Below are 17,535 nucleotides of genomic sequence, written 5' to 3' on the forward strand. Positions count from 1 at the left end.
ACTTTGTGTATCCGATGATGGAGGGAGGAGCGAGTAAGCTGGGTGAGAGGAGGGTGTTTCGGGTGGAGCTTATGGGGGGCTGGGCTAGAACAAGGGTGAGGCGGCACGTAGCGTGCGAAGCGAAGGCGCAATTAGCGAAGGCTTATTCCCCGCGCTGGGATAGCCTGGTGACGTAGAAGGGAGCGAAAACAGGCTGATGGATGGGTCGAGGTGATGCTCTCAGCAAGGTCAACCAATACCAGTGAATGCTCCATTACTTGCATGGAGTCGCATAGGCATGTGTATGCTAATATGAATAAGTCGCCAGGGAGAGAAAACGTGAATAGTCAGCGATGGCGAGGCGCGCGCTCGTGCGCCCATGCGCCCAGTTCCAGAAGCTAGATGCGAAAACACAGGTGCCGGGTGATGGATCTGTGTTTCTGTGCTCATAGTGCGGGTGAGGTCCAAAGGTCAAAGATCTCAGCGGTCACTCCAGTAGGGACAAGGCAGTCAGTCTATCTGAGCATTGCTCAAGTCTGGTTTCGTGGTGCTGTCAGCCAACTGTCACTCGTTCCGCGTATAGTTCAGCACGGCAAGATACTGTTGAGCATACATGTCATCATGCGATGCAGAACCGGCAGTTTTCTTACCAATAAAGACTGCGCAGCCTAAGGCCAGAGCCTTGGTTGGTGAACAGAATAGATACATATGCAGTCTGTGAGGCGCCGGGATAAGAGGCACATTGCGTTTCGGGAGATCAACATCTGTGACGGCGCTGTACTTGGATGGCAAAGCCGATGAGCGCACGTGCGCTGTGCTTGAGTCGGGTTCCAAGCAAAGGCATTGCAAGGGCAGCCATTGCCCAGCGGCGTCAGGGCAATAGACTAAGGCAAGGCCCGAGGCAGAGCTAGGAGAGCTAAAGGTGCTATTCGGACAAACTCCAGCGGCTACTCTAATCGTCAGTGGCAACTACTAACCATATTCGATCGATCCAATTCACCCTCTTTCCACTCTCTCAAAATAAACTAGAACTGAATTGCTTCGTGCATACCACCAGTTCACGCGCAGCCGCATTCAGGGGCGCCAGGAACCACTTCTTCGAGGCGTCTGCGGAGCACGCTCCTAGGCTGTCAAAGGCCTGTAAGGGTCCCTGGCCCATGCATGCGGGTGATACAGACATTCGGCTCAATAGCGAGATAGTCGAAACTCTGCACGACCGCCGCCCTAAACATCAGACTACCGTATGTAGTGGGAAATGGGTGGTAAAACCTGCGTGTGCGGCTGCATGAGTCCCCCCAAGGCTTGACTGCCCTCCCAATCATACGGTTTGCGCCGCTAAATGCGTTCGCTACCCTCCATGTTACATATATCGCCATGCCTCCTACGCATGCCCATCTGCAGTCTTTAGCCAGTTGTTGTTGAATTATCTCAAGCCTTATTCACAACTGCGCAACTGTCTCACCATGCCCATCACCTGGAGTGTTGCGGTCCCTACACTTGTGGGCAGCCTTTGTTCCGCCGTTGCCACCTCGTGCGTTCTTCTCTGCTATGTCGTCTACGCAGACCAACAACGCTCTTTCCGTCACGTACTTGTTTTGAATCTCGCTCTCGCTGGTACGACGCCTTACTCCCTAATTGCCGCATCTACAGGTCAGACTAACCACACAACAGAATTTATCAACTCAGTGAACAATTCAGTATCGGGAGCGTGGGTTGTTGCAAATCAACGTGATTTGGTCGATGGCGTCGCTTGTAATTTAAATGGCTGGGTGGGCCAGTGGTCCGTTCAGGTAAGCCAGCTCAAACCCCGATATCCACTCTCTTGGATCCTTCACTGACAAATTCCCAGGCGGCCGACTTTTCCATCTTGGCCATCGCCATCGTCACACTTCTTACCATTACTCGAAAGACTTACATGCCCAATGTCTCTACCCTGAAGAAGATCCTCATCTGCTCATCTTGCTGGATCATGCCCACCATATCATGTAATTCATATTGCACCCGAGTACCTAAGTCAAAGCTGACTTCAACAAACAGCATGTACTGCCCTAGGACTTAACGAAATCGTCCCCGTCAGTGGCAATTGGTGCTGGATAAGTGCCAAACGAACAGACCTGCGCTATGGCCTGACTCATGCATGGCGATTCACCATCATCTTCATCACCATTGGCATATATGTCTACATATGGGTTTACATGAAGAGGCACTTTTCAACCCTGCGTGCGTACAGCGTGGGAAAATCGTACGACCCAGGAAGTTCTGTTAGGCGCCGGGAATTCCGTCGAAACGATGCGTTCCAGCTGAAGAGCGAATCTGAAGTGGAGCTACATAAAATCAATGTCGAGTACCGTTACGAAGTGAAACACGCCCAAAGCGGCAGCGTTGGAAAGGTACAACTTGCCGCATCATCCGTTGAAGCGGGCAAGGACGACAGTATCCAAAGTGATACAACATCAAAAGGGCCCGCTCCCAACAGCTCACCATGTATGTCATCTCCTCCCTTTTCCACATTTTCGTTTCTGTTCCATCACCCCCCTTGTTTCTAGATATTTTTCTATTATAATCTTAAACTAACTCTAGTTGCTATCACAGACGCACATCCCGCAGTAGACTCCGAACGCGACGTTGAAGCTGCCAGGACGGAAACAGCAATAGCTGGAGCACAGGGCCCTCCGACCAACTTGACTGGAAATCTCTATAATGGAGCTACCAGCCGGAACGTCGAAAAGGAAATCCAGAGAATGCTGCTTCTCAACGCATATCCTATCTTATACGTCATCCTCTGGGCGCCTGGTTTGATCAATCGTCTTGTAGAAGCATCAGGGCACAAAAGTAAGACGTTGACCATCCTTCAATGTTCAACGCAATTCATTGGACTGGCAAACGCCCTCACGTACGGGTTCAATGAGCATCTGAGGAAAATGGTCAGAGGGGACTTGATGGCGCGGTTCAGAAGGTGGCCACGATCAGTATCTTGACTGATTGATTCAGCAAGATTCAGTAAATAACGAACAATAACAATGATAACATGTAATGTAAATACATCAATGACTACGAACTCCCGGCACATTATTACGGATACGTGATAGACTTAGTTGTTATGTGAACTATGATGCTCACATGATGCGCTGCTCTAGCACCACCCCGGCACGGAGACTCCACCACCCGTAAAAGGTCGGCCCTGCATCGGTCCGTCCCAGTCTAATTCAGCGAAGCTTCGGCTTTGACTGCTGATCACGTTCTTCAGAAATACGGAGCGTTCTGCGGGTGTGGGACGATACAATTATCAACCTCGATCTGCCAAGTTTCAGCAGCAATTCCTGAAACAGTGGTTTAGTGATGCTAATACTAACGTAACTCCTCAAGCCAGCCCTGTTTATCTATCATGCACTACCCCACGACGATCTCTTTGTACCGTGCATTGCTCAAATCCACTTTGCTGTTCTTGGCATTTATTTTCTCCAGGCTTCATAGGCTCACTGGGTGACATTGTCGAAAAACACCGACAGCGCTTAAGAATCGTGCGTCATAACCTTACCCGAATATGGAGGCAGATAAAACTTCCTTAGATATCCGCGCCCACCATCCTTGACGAATGCACTCTAGATGCGCTTGGCAGGCCAATTGCGACATGTCGGAAACCCATGACCATATTTTATATCAGGCAATCTTGGCAGACTTACTTGACGCTGATAAATATATGCCAATCATGCCCAAACTCGGCAGGTACGCTACTGCTCATTTTCCTCGACAACGGCAATGGGGTTTTAGTACGTCGCAATCACTTCTTCTCTTGAAGAGGAGGCGCGCATAACTAGCGGCTTTGATCCAGTTTTTGATCATCGCGTGGGGTAGACTAGAAGTCGTGCTGCTTTTGCGGCGATTTAAAATTCCACAAGACTCCGGATAAGCAGGGTTAGGTCACTATCACTACTACTTCGGGACGGCACAGCCGCTCACGACCACTAACATCACGAAGCAAAGCCCGTGGCCTCCAAGGTTCAACAACACGACCAACGGCATGATAGAATAAAATGGAAAGATAGGCGATGTGCGGATAATGTATATTATATCATTCTATGGACTAAAAAAAGACAAACTGTTTTGACTGTGCTATTTTCATACGCAAAGACTCTAAAGCATTGCTTTGACATGTGGGTCCATAACTGCATGACTGAAACTACGGTTTCCGCGTCTCGGCAAGAACATCTTTCGGGGATGGACCTTGATTCTCTGGAGGGATCTCATCTTTCAACTGATCCAGGTACTCTGCAGCCTCCGCATCGTCCCACGTGTCTTTAAGAAACTGGAAGCCAAGGAGTCCGCTGTTTGGGCCCTGGTAGACAACCAAGACTTTTGCTTGTGCTAGCTCATCTCTAGCCAAGGTCGAACCATTAGCATTACAGCGTCCAAGATACTCTGCAAACTCATCCATCACCTCGAGGCAGAGTTCATGGTCTCGAAGTTTACTGCGTTTTCCCGGAGTCACCGGCTTGCCTTCTTCCATGTACGCTACAAACTCATCATGGATGTCGTTGAATTCAGCCATGCTATCAACAGTATACGTTGCGTAGACCTTGAGATTCAGCATCATCTCCAAGATGTCTGACTTCAAACTGGTATCGAGCCATCCCCCGCTCATAACAGGTGCATGCTTCCCCGCTTTGTACACCGACCCAAACCTCCAGAACTCGTTAACCCGACGTCCTGGCTCAAAAACAGTGTCTGCGGCAAATGTTACCCGCTTCTTCCGAACTTGCTTAGGCACGGGGGGCTTTTTAGCCATTTCGGGCCTTCTAAACACTGATGAGGGTGAAGCTACAGGCGTGGCGGGCTTCTTAGGCACACCCAGCTGATTAGATGTAGCGGAGCCTTTACGTACGGTTGACTGGTTAGGTATGGCAGACTTTCCTGATACAGATGAAGTTCTACGTATGGCGGGCTTTTCGGGCTTGGTCGGCTGTTTAGGTGTATTGGAATTTCTACGCAGGCTTAGCTGATTAGATGTGGCAGGCTTCTCGGGTATAGGTGAAGGTTTACGCATGGCGGACTTCAGGGGCACGGTGAGCTTTGTAGGTTTGGCGGACTCTTTAGACATAGTGATGAATGGAGACATTCTGCTCTATTTGTCTTTGATCGTAGAGGTTGTTGTATAATATTAGCCTTCTAGGGAGTAGTAAACATTTTATATAGGAGATTGTCTCACACAATGATTGTAGATATCGGCACAGTGGGTGACAGTTATAACTCTAAGCTTTGTGAAGAAATATCGATCATCTCATCCAAGACACAGAGTCAGGAATCTCATGGGACATTGTATTGTTCTATAGAGCGGGGTTAAACTATCTCCATCACTGTGGAACAACAGAGTTAGATTCACCTACAAACAGGTAGGGGGAATTTAACTAGTCAAGGATGGGAAGGCCCAGCCACTCGCTGCCATCGAAATATCAGTTCTGCCACAACAATGTTACAGAGATATTTACATTACATGGTGTTCAGAGACTGTCTCTTTTCAACAATTATACTTCAGAATGATCCTCCTTCTTGTTTTACTAGTGAGACATCCTGTTCATCTCATGTGCGGACACTGAACAAATTCACCCTGGAGATTCCTAGCACCAAATCACTCCACGGTCTGCTACTACTCTATGCACTGGTATAGTGGATAGTGTATGGATAGCGAGCCCAAATTTACATCGCACAGCTTGCACAGCCATAGGCTACTTCATTATGGCCGCAACATGCAAAAACAAGATTTCTAAAAATGGTCTTCATTCATCTATCTATTCATATTCCAAGAAACCACCCTTCTAAGTATAGTGAGATATTTCTAGAGTTCCTCTCTTTCAAGGTGCTTGCGCTGCCTTCCACTCATTACTAAACGAATAATCATTAAAGCCCTTCTCGCTCTCCGGGAAGTAAAAGGTTTCACGATCATAAGGGTTGAATTCGATTCCTTTCTGTAACCTGAATACCAGATCAGGTGTCGAGATGAAATGACGTCCAAACGCAATAATAATATCCCTATCCTTGTGCTTCTCCACATATTCCTTGGTATTGTGGAGCTTGAAACCCCCAGAAATGACCAATGTGCCATTGAAGTGCGGCAATAAGGGTTCAATTGATTCGGTGGGTTTAGTGGATTCGAAGGGTTCCATTGATTCGGCGGGTTCGATGTTGTCGGCATCGGCAACACGTGGTTCGACAAGATGAAGATAAGCAAGATTGAAAACATTCAACTTCTTGATGATGTCGGTGAACTGAGGTATCGGATCATCCATCTTCATGCCGTGTAGGTCACTGTAGGGGTTTAACCGGAGACCAGTCTTCTCTGCGCCAACGGCGTCAACGACAGCCTGTGTAACCTCTACACCGAACCGGGAGCGGTTCTCAATGGAGCCGCCGTAGGAGTCTGTACGTTGATTGCATTTATCTTGCAGGAACTGGTCGATGAGGAATCCGTGTGCAGCGTGAATTTCTACGCCATCGAAACCGGCCTCGATAGCGTTCCTTGCAGCTTGAGCATATTCCTCGACCGTCTCTTTGATCTCTTCGACAGTCATTTCCTTTGGTGTTCCGAAACCTTCACCTAGAGGTGCAGCGCTAGAAGACTTGATAGTGATGCCTTCTTTCTCCGAGGCTTTTGGGTCTGCTGTACGTCCGAGATGCCACAATTGGACATAAATATACGAGCCCTTCTCATGAACGGCATTAGTGACGACCTTCCAAGCGTCGATTTGAGCTTGTGACCAGATGCCAGGTACGTTATCGAAAGTACCAGCTTGTTTCGAAGTTAATGTCGCTTCGGTAATAAGGAGTGTTCCAGGCACGCAGCCGCGCTCAGCATAGTACTGTGCAGCCATAGGTAAGATTTCATGCTTATTGTTTGCGCGGAAGCGTGTACAAGGAGCCATGACGACACGTTGTTTGAGATCCATGGTGCCCACCTTCAGGGGCTGGAAGAGGCGGTCCGCTGGCATTTTGGTGTTTTGCGAGTTAAGGTTGGAAAATGGATTGGTTCTGGGGCAGGCAATTGTGGCGAGTAAATAGGAATATATGATTCTCTACCTTTTTCAAAAGCCTCAACATCACAAGATATGATGCATGTCATGTAGCAAAGTAACCGCCCTAGTATCACGGAACCTAAATAGCCGGAAACCAAGAAACTAGCGCTGAATTCCACTAAATCCAATACAATTGTTGCTCTAGCTGCGTAATGTTCCCACTATCTATATTGATAACTATCCCATGCTTGGCAGTTGTTGCCGCTGCTCACAACATTTGGCTTATGTAGATGCTTGTTAATCTAGCTCGTCCGTTTGCTCGTTGATCCGGCTCTTCCGGATGCCTCACTACGTGGACGATTTCGGACTTAATGAGAGCAGTATTTGTAATACAGAAAGGGCAAGACAACGATAGCACGGTGCGTCATAGTACACCACCACATTTGATTTGTACGGACAACATGAGACTCTTAAAGTGACAATGGTCGATCCCTTAAAAAGAATGCAAGAAGAAACGCCACCGCGTATACTTCTCTTCTTATCCCTGCAACATGCGCAGTTCTTGGATTAGCAGAGAATGCGAGATTAGGAGCCGGTCTAACGCTCTTACGTATAATTGCCGAGATACCAACTTAACCTATATCCTTACATCCTTAGTACTATGCATCAAAGAACTTTTTAATACTAGTGGCACTCTCTCTGGATTTCTCAAGTCGTTACTATCTTAATACAGCACGCGAAGGGGTAGAATGATATTGTTCTCTATCTGCGTCGTAGAGCTAAGCTACAATTTAGGTTGCTAAGAATATCACGTCAGCCCTATTAGACAATGAGACCGACCGAATCCACACCCCTGGCATGAATAATAGTACATAGAGAAGAAAGCTGTCATTGCTTGTTGAGAATAAGAGACATTATTCACAATGAAACACTCCGCGCTCGAATCTTAGTGCCATTTCCGCCAAAGGCTATGATTGGGCAATCAGTTTACCTTGCTACAATGACTTTCAACTATCTTAGACGCCGATTCAATCTCAGGGCTGCTCCCAGCTTTCACTTGATACGTCCTTATGTTGCTCGTCATGCAGTGATAGCGATTGGAGGCACAGCATCCGCTCTATCACAGCGTCCTGTTCATGTATATTCACTGTTGATTTCCTTTTCCAGTTTTCTATAAAGACATTCACAGAGCGGTTGTGAACCATACACCAGAGGCGAGTAACAGCCACTGGAAACTTTTGAAGCTCATTTCTGGGAGCAGAAGACACATATCAGTCAGAGAATGGCTTGACACCTCGATATCCTCGTCACTGTCCATGTAAGAGCGTATTCCTTGAGCCTTTAATCTAGAGCAGAGTATGCCGACGCAGACTTTTTATATCTACTTATGTATCGTGCTGTAGATCAACATGGAGCGCTTCAAATTCTACAACGTGTAAAGGTTCCAGCGTAAGACCTGATTTCCACATTATTACAAACTCCTATGCGTTAGGGAAATGGATATTTTTGCCTAGGGGCGATTAGTTCTTTGAAGAATCTCGATACGTTCTGTGAAATAAGGTGGGCTGATTTTGATTATGTCTTGAGTCCAACGGTAGTGTTGCACAGTGAAGATTTTCAATAGACAAAGTCAATCGCGAATAGGATAGGCCACTGAAGTAATGTTCTCTAGATATGTTCAACGTATGTAAGATACGTCGCAGTGGTGAGAAAGATGACGTCACTTTATGAATCAGCGAGACTGAATCGATATCTCATTGTAAGTCTCAGTATCCAATTCACTGCTGCCTACACATATCATTCACTCATTCTCGAGCCATTACGGTTTCCGCTTTGAGCACTCATATCTCGCTAAGCCCATTTCACTCGCACACACTAATGCTGTTCTACAACAGATATCGTGTCCTTCAACTATATAAAGCACTGTTGCCATCGTAGCCAGTTCCACCTAACAGCTCTCAGCATTCTCAACCAAGCCAAAACCATGATTACACTCCCCTTCTTAACATTCATTGTCCTCTTAGCTACAGCTCTCGCTCAGGAGACTGTACCCAAATTCGGTCCCTTCTGCGGAACTCCAGTGCCCGTCTATGACAACGGTACAAAGACTACCAACTGGCCCGACTACATAGCCGAGCTGGAGGAGCATGAAGCTTTGAACGGTCAAGGCTCGACCGATGCCTGGGGAACTGAAGGCGGTCCTATTCCATGGCCACGCACTGGCGAGCATCAAGTTGTTATCCCATACTGCTTTGCACAAGAGCATGATCGCAGGAACACCCGGAACATAGTGGAGAACGGTATGGCCAAGTGGATTGAGTAAGTAACCACCAAGCATACCCTTTTTTCCATCTCTTTTGCTTCAAACAGAAACTTAAAAAACTCGCAGATATCTCGGCGGCCCAGCGAGTCGCACCGCTGGCCACGCCATCAGCTTCCAAGAGCGCAAGAACGCCCAGGGAAAGCCACTGTACTGTGCTTCTCCCGCCAACCGTGATGCCTGGAACGACCAGGTCCCCAGGGACACTCTTGCGATCGAATTTACCGAAAATGTAGGTTGGGGCGGAAGTGTTGGTCTGACACGCAACGGGAAGCCCTGGCAGCAACTCGTCTATATTGCCAACGGATACACACTGCTTGGAGTCATGCATGAGCTCGGCCACGTGCTAGGTGAGTCGACATCCCCACTACCCCATCAACTGCGAACTCCCATTGTACATTGGGAAGATTGGTAACAACAGATATAATAATAGCTACTAAACCAACCAGGCATGGCCCACGAGCACAACCACCCGGGCCGCGACACCTACCTCAAAGTCACGCCCAAATCCCTCGCAGACTGGGACGCATGCTGGCAGCGCGTCCACGCCCACGAAGGCCCCCTCATCACGCCCGAGAAACTCTGCCGCTCCATCCGTCTAACCATCAAATACGGATGCACGTGCGCCGCCTTTGTCAAAAACCGTGTGGAGCCAGGCTGGCCCATCAAGTCGAACGCCGGCTTCGACATCGCGAGCATCATGCATTATGCCAGTGTCTCCGGGTACTCGAATCAGCGGTGCATCACAAAGGGCGAGGACTGTCCTATGGTAGCGTATGTGGATCCAAAGGATCATAGTAAAGGGACGAGGTTGGTGGAGCAGGGCAGGAGGCCGAGTGAGAAGGATTTGATGTGGGTCAAGAGGAATTATCTGGGGTAGTAAGTAGCTTTACTACACTGTAGAGGTCTTCTGCGCTTAAAGAAAAAAAAAGGACGGCTCATATAGAAGCTACTCTCTTGCTCCATCTCCCGAGCTTTTTTGTAGAAAAGGGAAAACATGAAAAGTCATGAAGCTGCACTAGTAGACTACTTACTTGTCTTGGCAATCCAGTTTTCTTGGTACTTCACAGATACATCGAGAGTACAAAGATAATACACACATCTCCCATACCCGAGTCCTCTTTCGCAGCTTGTATCCTTGCTAGATTATACGTCAACCGAATTGCATTCCCTTTTGATTGGGAAAAGTTAACTTCTCTCTCAACAAACCAAGTAGTTGGTACTTCTTATCTTTACACTCAGACCGACTGGTCTGTATATCCATTGTAAACCTCCGCAATGTACGCTATACTCTTCGCGGTACTGACCATGACTTGTGCAGGCCCAATGGTGACCCACACGTACCCGACATTGTCCGAGATCCTGCGTGTCCCAACGTGTTCAACAGCTTACGCTCATGCAGCCACCCGCTGCAGGTCAGCCTCAACCACATGTCCGAGACTCTTCCAATCGGGGAAACGAGCGGGGTACATGGTGCCCAGGCTCGCGTATTCAACTTCCGTTGGTGAGCTTATCGGACGTGTTCCGTATCCCTTGGTCGAGAGATAGTCGGCCATGCTACTGCATATCACGTCATCGAGAGCCATAGATAATGTGAAATGCACCGGCTCGTGTACTGGCATGTATTCATGTTGCATTGGCTTCAAGTTGATACCATTTATGTTTGAACAATATTCTATTGCATTACAATACATAACGTAACTTTATCATGACACATTCATCAAACAAGCCTGCCAAGCCGGCGACAAACTAGACGCTCGGAAGGCATCTCTGCACTCGATAGAACGAGCTTGGGGAATGACGCGTGTACCAGCATAGTCTTTCCATATTAGTGCCCGCTTTTTACCTCATTTCCAATCATTCTCCTAGTAGCCATAGTATGCCTAGAACTGAGCAATGGCAACTGAGACGGCTTGGTCGTCAGAGTGGCTAATGCTGATATTGATGTTCTTGACGCCGACACGCTTGGCTTCTTCGTCGGCTTTGCCGTACAGCTGTGGTGACATTAGAAAATACTCCGAGAAAATAGCTGAGTCTGTATCACATACCTGGACTGACGGCGCTCCTGACTCGTCGTTGACAATCTCAATGTCCTTCAAAGGAGCGCCAGCACCTTCACCCTTGACACCAAGAGACTTGAAAACGGCCTCCTTCGCAGACCACTTGCCAGTGAAGCTTGCTTGGGGGTTGGGAGCCTTTCGGCAGTATGCAATCTCCTTTTCGGTGAAATTGCGCTCAATGAAAGTGTCATTCTCAATGTTCAGAGCACTGAGGCTCTCAACATCGACACCGACCTTAGAGCTGGCGGAAGCAGTAGCCTGCGTAAGCTGCTCAAGCATCCTCATAGTTTCTTGAGACTTCTTGTCCTTCTTAGGGGCCGGTGTAGGGTTCTTCGGGTAGCTGTATGTCGATGTCTTCTTGTCGACGGTGACACGAGCTTGTGGGTTGAGGAAAATCTCCTGCATCTTCTCGTCCTCATATGGTGCCTTGTCCTTGGCGCGGAACATGGTGTTGTTGATGAGACCGTCGTGGAAGTAGCGGTAAGCCTTCTTCTGGCGGGCTTCAACCTTTTGCTTGTAGGCAGCAAACTGGTGATGCTCAAGCGCAGCATATAGGTACCTGGGGTGGATACCAATAGCCTGGGCTCCCTTTTGTCCGAAACCAAAAGAAGTAACAGAGAAAGCCTTGATACCATCGGTCTGGATAGCTTGCGATGGGTACACAATGTAATCGAACTTCTCCATGATCTTGTCGACGTTGTCGGCGTTGCGGTTGCCTGGTACGAGACCAGTGTTGAGCACCTGCAGACAGCCGTTGAACATCCATGCACCAGCAGCACCCTTGGGGTGACCAGTGAGGTATTTCTGGAAGATACCAAGTAGTGCATTTCCCTTCTTGCGGCCAAGGTGACGCATCTGCTGGCAGATAACGTCGGATTCGTTCTTGTCGTTGGCAACAGTCGAAGTGCCGTGGAAAGAGGCAACATCAAGGTCGTCAATTGTAAGACCCCATGTCGCAAGAGCGCCACGAAGAGGAGCGATGCGGGGATCTTGCTTCCAGAAGTTGTTGCCCAAGCTGTTGAGCGCGTCCTTCTCTTGTCGCTTGGCTTCCGCTTCAATGTTTGCAACGCGCTCCTCGAGATAGGCCGACTCATCGAAGTCATCACCAGAAACATCCTTCATGGCTGCGACCTCCTCTTGGAGGTAGAGGACTTCTGATTCCTGCCACTGCTTGATCTGCTTACGTCGTAGGTCCATCTGGCGCCTCCTGTACTTGATGTCAAGCAGGGGCGAGGGGAACTTGGATGGGTTCTCGCGTGCAGTTGTCAACACACCCTTGCCAGGAGCAGGAACTGAACGGCCAATCTTGTCGGTTGCGGTGGCAGTGAAACCGAGTACTCCGTAAATGGGAACACCCATGTCGAGAGCAAGCTTTGCGTCCATGATGACCTGCATTCCGCAACCTTGAGACTCCATAAATCCGTTCCTGGTGGTTGTGGTAGGACGGGACATCTCCCTCGGTGTGCGACCATGAGCGAACTCATCTTCAGCGTTACTAGTGGCCTTCATGTTGGCGAATTCGTACGAGCCTTCCTCCTGGAAGTCATCAAAACCACCAACGAAGCAGACGCGAGCCTTTCCCTCCACGATCGTGTCGTAACCAATGTCAATAGATTCGACAGCAGTAGCGCAGGCACCAACTGGGGTCTTGATGGGACCGGTGGACGACATGAGCAACATGTTGACCCAGGCGCTCATGGTGTTGATGAAGGACTCCTGGAGAATGTCTTTCTGGACTGGCTTGTCCATGAAGCGGTCTTTGTACATTCCTCGAAGGGCAGTAGTACCACCAATACCGGAACCGACGCAGTTACCAACTTCAGAAAGGTGGACATACTGGTAGAACTCGTAGGGGTCGGTGATACCGCTGGAAAGCAGACACTCCGCAGTGGAAACAAGCACGAATAGTGTTACCGGGTCGACTTGTGAGATGATATCATCAGGCACACCGTATTTCTTAGCATCCCAACCAGTCGGGACCTGTCCAGCAACAAGGCGGTCGAAGCGCAGGGCCTTGGGGATCAGAAGAGTGGCACCCTTCTTCATCCGGACGGTGTACTCGCCTGAGTCCTCAATGGCGAAGACTTCAACCTTGTCACCGTGCTCCCTCTTGAACTCTTCCGCTAGTTCCTTGGATGCCTCGAAAGGATCAAGGTCCTCCTCAATCTGGATCTCTTGCATGAGCTGCTTGTTCTTGGGGTCATAGCCGTTGAACAGCTCTGGCTCAATGAGACGGATACCAGAGTGTTCAAGAATGTACTTTTCGTACTTTGGCTTGACGTCCTTGTCGTCAATTGGCTCGTTTGTCTTTGCATCGACCCAGCCAGAGTAGCTCTTGCCCTTGAGAGGACCGTTGTGGTTCTTGATAAGACCCATGATCCAGGCCATCTCAACACATCCTTCAATGGAGAACTCGCCGTAGGCCTCCATCTCCCAGCGCGTCCTCGAGTTACCCCAGGGACCAACCTCGGCAAAGCCGGTGACGACAACAACCTTCTCAAGGTCGACCATGCCCTTGAGGTTCTCGTTAAGAGGCTTGACTTCGGTATCCCAATCAGGGAGCTTGGGGAAATCGAACTTCATGTTCGCACGGGGTTCGATCTTGGCTGTCTTGTACAGAGCCTCGCTCGCCTCACCATTGACAACTTTGTTCTCAATGGCATTTTCCTTGATGACAGCCCTGCGGATATCACTCGTTTCCGTGAGTTCCTTGCGGAGGTCTGTCATGAGGTCCTTGAGGTTGGGGATGTACTGGAAGCCACCGTTGAGATCTGCCCAAACGGGCTCGACCTGGCACAGGTTGACAATCGGTGGTGCCATCAGACCAAGCAGGTTAAAGGCCATCTCCTGCTGAGAGAAGGTACGTACACCATACTTCTCGATACCTTCAGCGACAATGTTGTTGGCGCCCATAAGTCCGGTTCCACGGGTCCAGCCAATGACGGCACCGCAAATCGTGAGATAGTTACCCCAGCTTTCTGAGTGCCACCTTGAAAACAGAGTCTCCAGTGAAATCTTGGATTCGGAGTAGAGACCATCGTTGCCAAAAGTGCCGTGGTTGGGCGACAAGGGAAGAATGACCTGTGCTGGGCGTGTCTCATAACCGTAAGCCTGCTTCTGCTTCTTGACAGCTCCGAGCATACGCAAGAGGTTGGTCAACATGATGCGATGTGCGAGCTCAGACTTGGAGTCAATGCTGTCAATCTCACGGCCATTCTCGGGGATAGCGGCGAAAGGAACAATGAGATCAAGGTCCCAGCCGAGACCCTTCTTGGTGTCGAAGATGTAGTCGATCAAGGCCTCAACGTCCTGGTTGCTGCCTTGGTTGAAAGGTACAACAATCAGCTGGGAGCCGCGAGCACCATAGCGTGAGTACATAGATTGGTAGTACTCAGTGACTTCGCGTGAGAACCTAGAAGTCGTCACAACGACCTTGGCTCCACCGCTGATGAGACCCTGGAGAACCTGGGCACCAATGGAACCTGCACCGGCACCTGTCATAAGAGCGTACTTGCCTTGGAATGTGACACCAGACTTGGCGGCATCCTCAAGACAGTCGAGGTAGACACCGGTCAGCTTCTTGCTGTACTCCCAACCGTGATCATCTTTCCTCTTGAGATGCAGGAAGGGAATGGTTTCGACCTTGCCTTGTTTAGAGGCGTGGACGCGACCATTGCGGCCCCGCTTGCCACCGACAGACTTGCCGTTCTCACTAGGCATGATCTGGCCCTCGTTCATGGAAAGAGAGCGAATGACGTTGCTGTACAAGCTCTTGATCTGCAGCTGCGATGATTTGGAAAGCTTGTGTTGCTGCTTAATGAGCTTGTAAATTCTTTGCAGGTCGTTTTGGACCTTTGTTCGGTTGCCGTACTCGGACAGCTTTCCTCCTTCAGCCATTTCGCGCACATAATGCTCAAGCTTTCGAACACTCGCTCTTGGAACTTCTTGGTAGTTCATGTTGCCCTTGGGGTCAATCTCAAGGTGAGGTGCGGTGGGTATGGCGACATCCTTGTAGACGGGTGCCTCGTTCAATACCTCCTTGCAGTTGTCAATGAGTTGTTGACCAAGCTCCTTTGCAAGCTCATAGGTTTCACCGCGCTCAGTAGGGCAGTGGTCCATGTGGTACTGCATGAAGTCAAGGAGCAGTGGGTTTGATCGGTTCATGATGGCAATGCAGCGGCTGACGATTTCACGATCAACAGCTTTGAGCTTGCCGAAGATGATATCGTAGTACATGGTGAGGGCATCTTGGCGAGCCCAGTTCCACGATGAATCGTAGACACGCGCCTTGAGCGGCGTAAATTGAGGCTCAATTCCAGACGCATAAAATTCGCCATGCTCAGTAGTCCAGAGATCAAGCTGGGCTTGAAGCGCAGACTGGGCCTTTTGTGAATCGACAAAAGACTTGTCGCCCGAGCGCAAGTCAATCTTGAGGTATCGCGCAAACAACTCAAGCTGTTGCTTGAAAAGTTGGCGTTGGTCCTTGGTCAGGGCGTCAATGGCCGCAGGGTCCATCATCATGCCGCCACCAGAACCGCCAGAATCGCCGCCGGCTGTAGGAGCAGACAAGTTAATTCCGGCAATGCCTGCGTATTTGTTCGCTTGCTCGTCCAAGAAGGCTTTGCCTTCAGCCTCAGAGCCAAGACGCGCGGGTGGCTCGTTGGTGATGGCGAGCAGCAGGACTCCGTCCTGTCGGCCTTGCGCCAACCCCCACCTTGTCTCGAGGTGCTTGCGCACAGCTGTGATGTTGAAGCCACCAGGCATCTTGGAGGACACCATACGTGCAATGAGGGAAGAAGATTGTTTTCCAAGCTGACCATTGAAGGTAGCCTGCATTGAAGCACCGAGCTCGTCGAGAGGGGTGTCTTCAGGCTTCTCTGGGGTGGAGCCGAATTCCTTGCCCAGGTCTCCGAGGATTTCGTTCTGGAGGGTAGACTTGCCTGGAAGTACAAGTTAGTTAGAGTAGTGGATTGTGGGTGTGCAATTGGTCTTACCTCCGACCAAATCCTTGATGGCCTTGGATAGCGGAATGTCCATGAGGGGCTTCTTGAGCTTCTGGGCCACGAGCGTCCGCAGAATGTCAGTAGCCGTGACTGGTGCATCTGGAACCTGAGCTGCAGGCCCAGCGCTCGGTGGTGGTGGAGCGGCAGCAGCAGCGGGCGCCGATGCAGCGGGGGCAGACGAGGAGGCAGCTGGGGCGGAAGCTGGAGCCTCTGGCTCCTCCTCTATGGGGTCTACATCGTAGTAGATGTCCTTTGCGTCCTTGTTGTAGCAGAGGATTTGACGCTGCAGTGACCGGGCAGCATCGTGTGCTTCGTATTTGCTGGCCAGTGTGCGCTTTGCCATTACGCCGAGTGTGTCTGCGGGGCCAATCTCGACGATGCGCTCCGTCGTCTTCTCACCGAGGACGACATCCTGCGTCTCAATCCACCTGACAGGCGAGGCGAATTGATATGCGAGCAGCTCAATGAGCAGCGTGTGGGAGAGCTCCTGCTCGACCTCTGGACGCATGGTGAGGTGGGTGTCGAGGGCGGAGGAGGAGGAGGTGGAGGAGGAAGCGTGGGTTGAGGCTCGACGGAGCTCAATGGGGTATCTCAGTCACAAAATAGACAAAAGGACTCGTGGGACAAGGAGGGCAGAGAGGCGCCAGGGGAAAGACGCGCTATTAGGTGGGTAGTGGGTAGTGTATGGTGCGGTGAGGGCACGACTGTGATGCGGATCAAGGGTCCGGGAGGGGTTGCAGTTTGTTTGCCTGTCCCCGCGGAAACTTTGTCTGGCGGGCAGTGAAGAAAAAAAGCTTCGAGCGGGTGTTGCAGGGAGGCCAGGCCCAACGCATTGACGGGTTATCGGTTGGGTAAAGGACAGCGGCGTGGCCTTTGGTTGTTGCTGGCAGGGCCGTTGAGGATTTCGCCCGCCTCCATGCTCTGGCTGCTCACTAAAATTCCCGGATCCCTGTCGGGCACTGCAGCTCGTTACTGCTTTGGCCGATGCTCCACGACGCAGTGCCCCCATGTCGCCGGGAACAGTTGGGCTTGCGAGGGCCACTGAGCACTGCACAAGGCAGCCGCAAAAGACGACAACAGGATTGGGTCGCGACATTATCTGGGCGGCCGGATGCTCAACAGCTGTGTGCCATCGGATGCATGCGTCGGCGATCCGAGTTGTTGAG

General features: G+C 50.2%; 5 protein-coding genes across 5 annotated transcripts; 2 read left to right on the forward strand and 3 right to left on the reverse strand.

Annotated features, from left to right (window-relative positions):
- Positions 1-1,442: 1,442 nt before the first annotated feature.
- COCVIDRAFT_23397 (hypothetical protein) lies at positions 1,443-2,957 on the forward strand (the record flags this gene model as incomplete). Its single annotated transcript, XM_014704965.1, has 5 exons — positions 1,443-1,593; positions 1,651-1,769; positions 1,829-1,964; positions 2,017-2,463; positions 2,572-2,957. 5 exons carry the CDS (start codon positions 1,443-1,445, stop codon positions 2,955-2,957), a joined length of 1,239 nt encoding a protein of 412 aa, XP_014560451.1.
- Positions 2,958-4,201: 1,244 nt separating this feature from the next.
- Positions 4,202-4,729, reverse strand: COCVIDRAFT_51140 (hypothetical protein; the record flags this gene model as incomplete). The annotated part of the gene is made up of 1 exon (XM_014705044.1): positions 4,202-4,729. A coding segment is annotated over one exon (528 nt), but the record flags the coding sequence as incomplete, so codon positions are not given.
- Positions 4,730-5,828: 1,099 nt separating this feature from the next.
- COCVIDRAFT_89328 (hypothetical protein) lies at positions 5,829-6,962 on the reverse strand (the record flags this gene model as incomplete). The annotated part of the gene is made up of 1 exon (XM_014705045.1): positions 5,829-6,962. The coding sequence occupies one exon, from the start codon at positions 6,960-6,962 to the stop codon at positions 5,829-5,831; it is 1,134 nt and encodes a 377-aa protein (XP_014560531.1).
- A 2,008-nt stretch (positions 6,963-8,970) lies between these two features.
- COCVIDRAFT_34490 (hypothetical protein) lies at positions 8,971-10,186 on the forward strand (the record flags this gene model as incomplete). Its single annotated transcript, XM_014705046.1, has 3 exons — positions 8,971-9,305; positions 9,376-9,554; positions 9,756-10,186. 3 exons carry the CDS (start codon positions 8,971-8,973, stop codon positions 10,184-10,186), a joined length of 945 nt encoding a protein of 314 aa, XP_014560532.1.
- Positions 10,187-11,189: 1,003 nt separating this feature from the next.
- COCVIDRAFT_88948 (hypothetical protein) lies at positions 11,190-16,877 on the reverse strand (the record flags this gene model as incomplete). Its single annotated transcript, XM_014705047.1, has 3 exons — positions 11,190-11,300; positions 11,355-16,301; positions 16,368-16,877. The coding sequence occupies 3 exons, from the start codon at positions 16,875-16,877 to the stop codon at positions 11,190-11,192; spliced, it is 5,568 nt and encodes a 1,855-aa protein (XP_014560533.1).
- Positions 16,878-17,535: the final 658 nt, after the last annotated feature.

Source organism: Bipolaris victoriae, assembly GCF_000527765.1.
Source record: "Bipolaris victoriae FI3 unplaced genomic scaffold scaffold_11, whole genome shotgun sequence".
Lineage (NCBI taxonomy): Eukaryota > Fungi > Ascomycota > Dothideomycetes > Pleosporales > Pleosporaceae > Bipolaris > Bipolaris victoriae.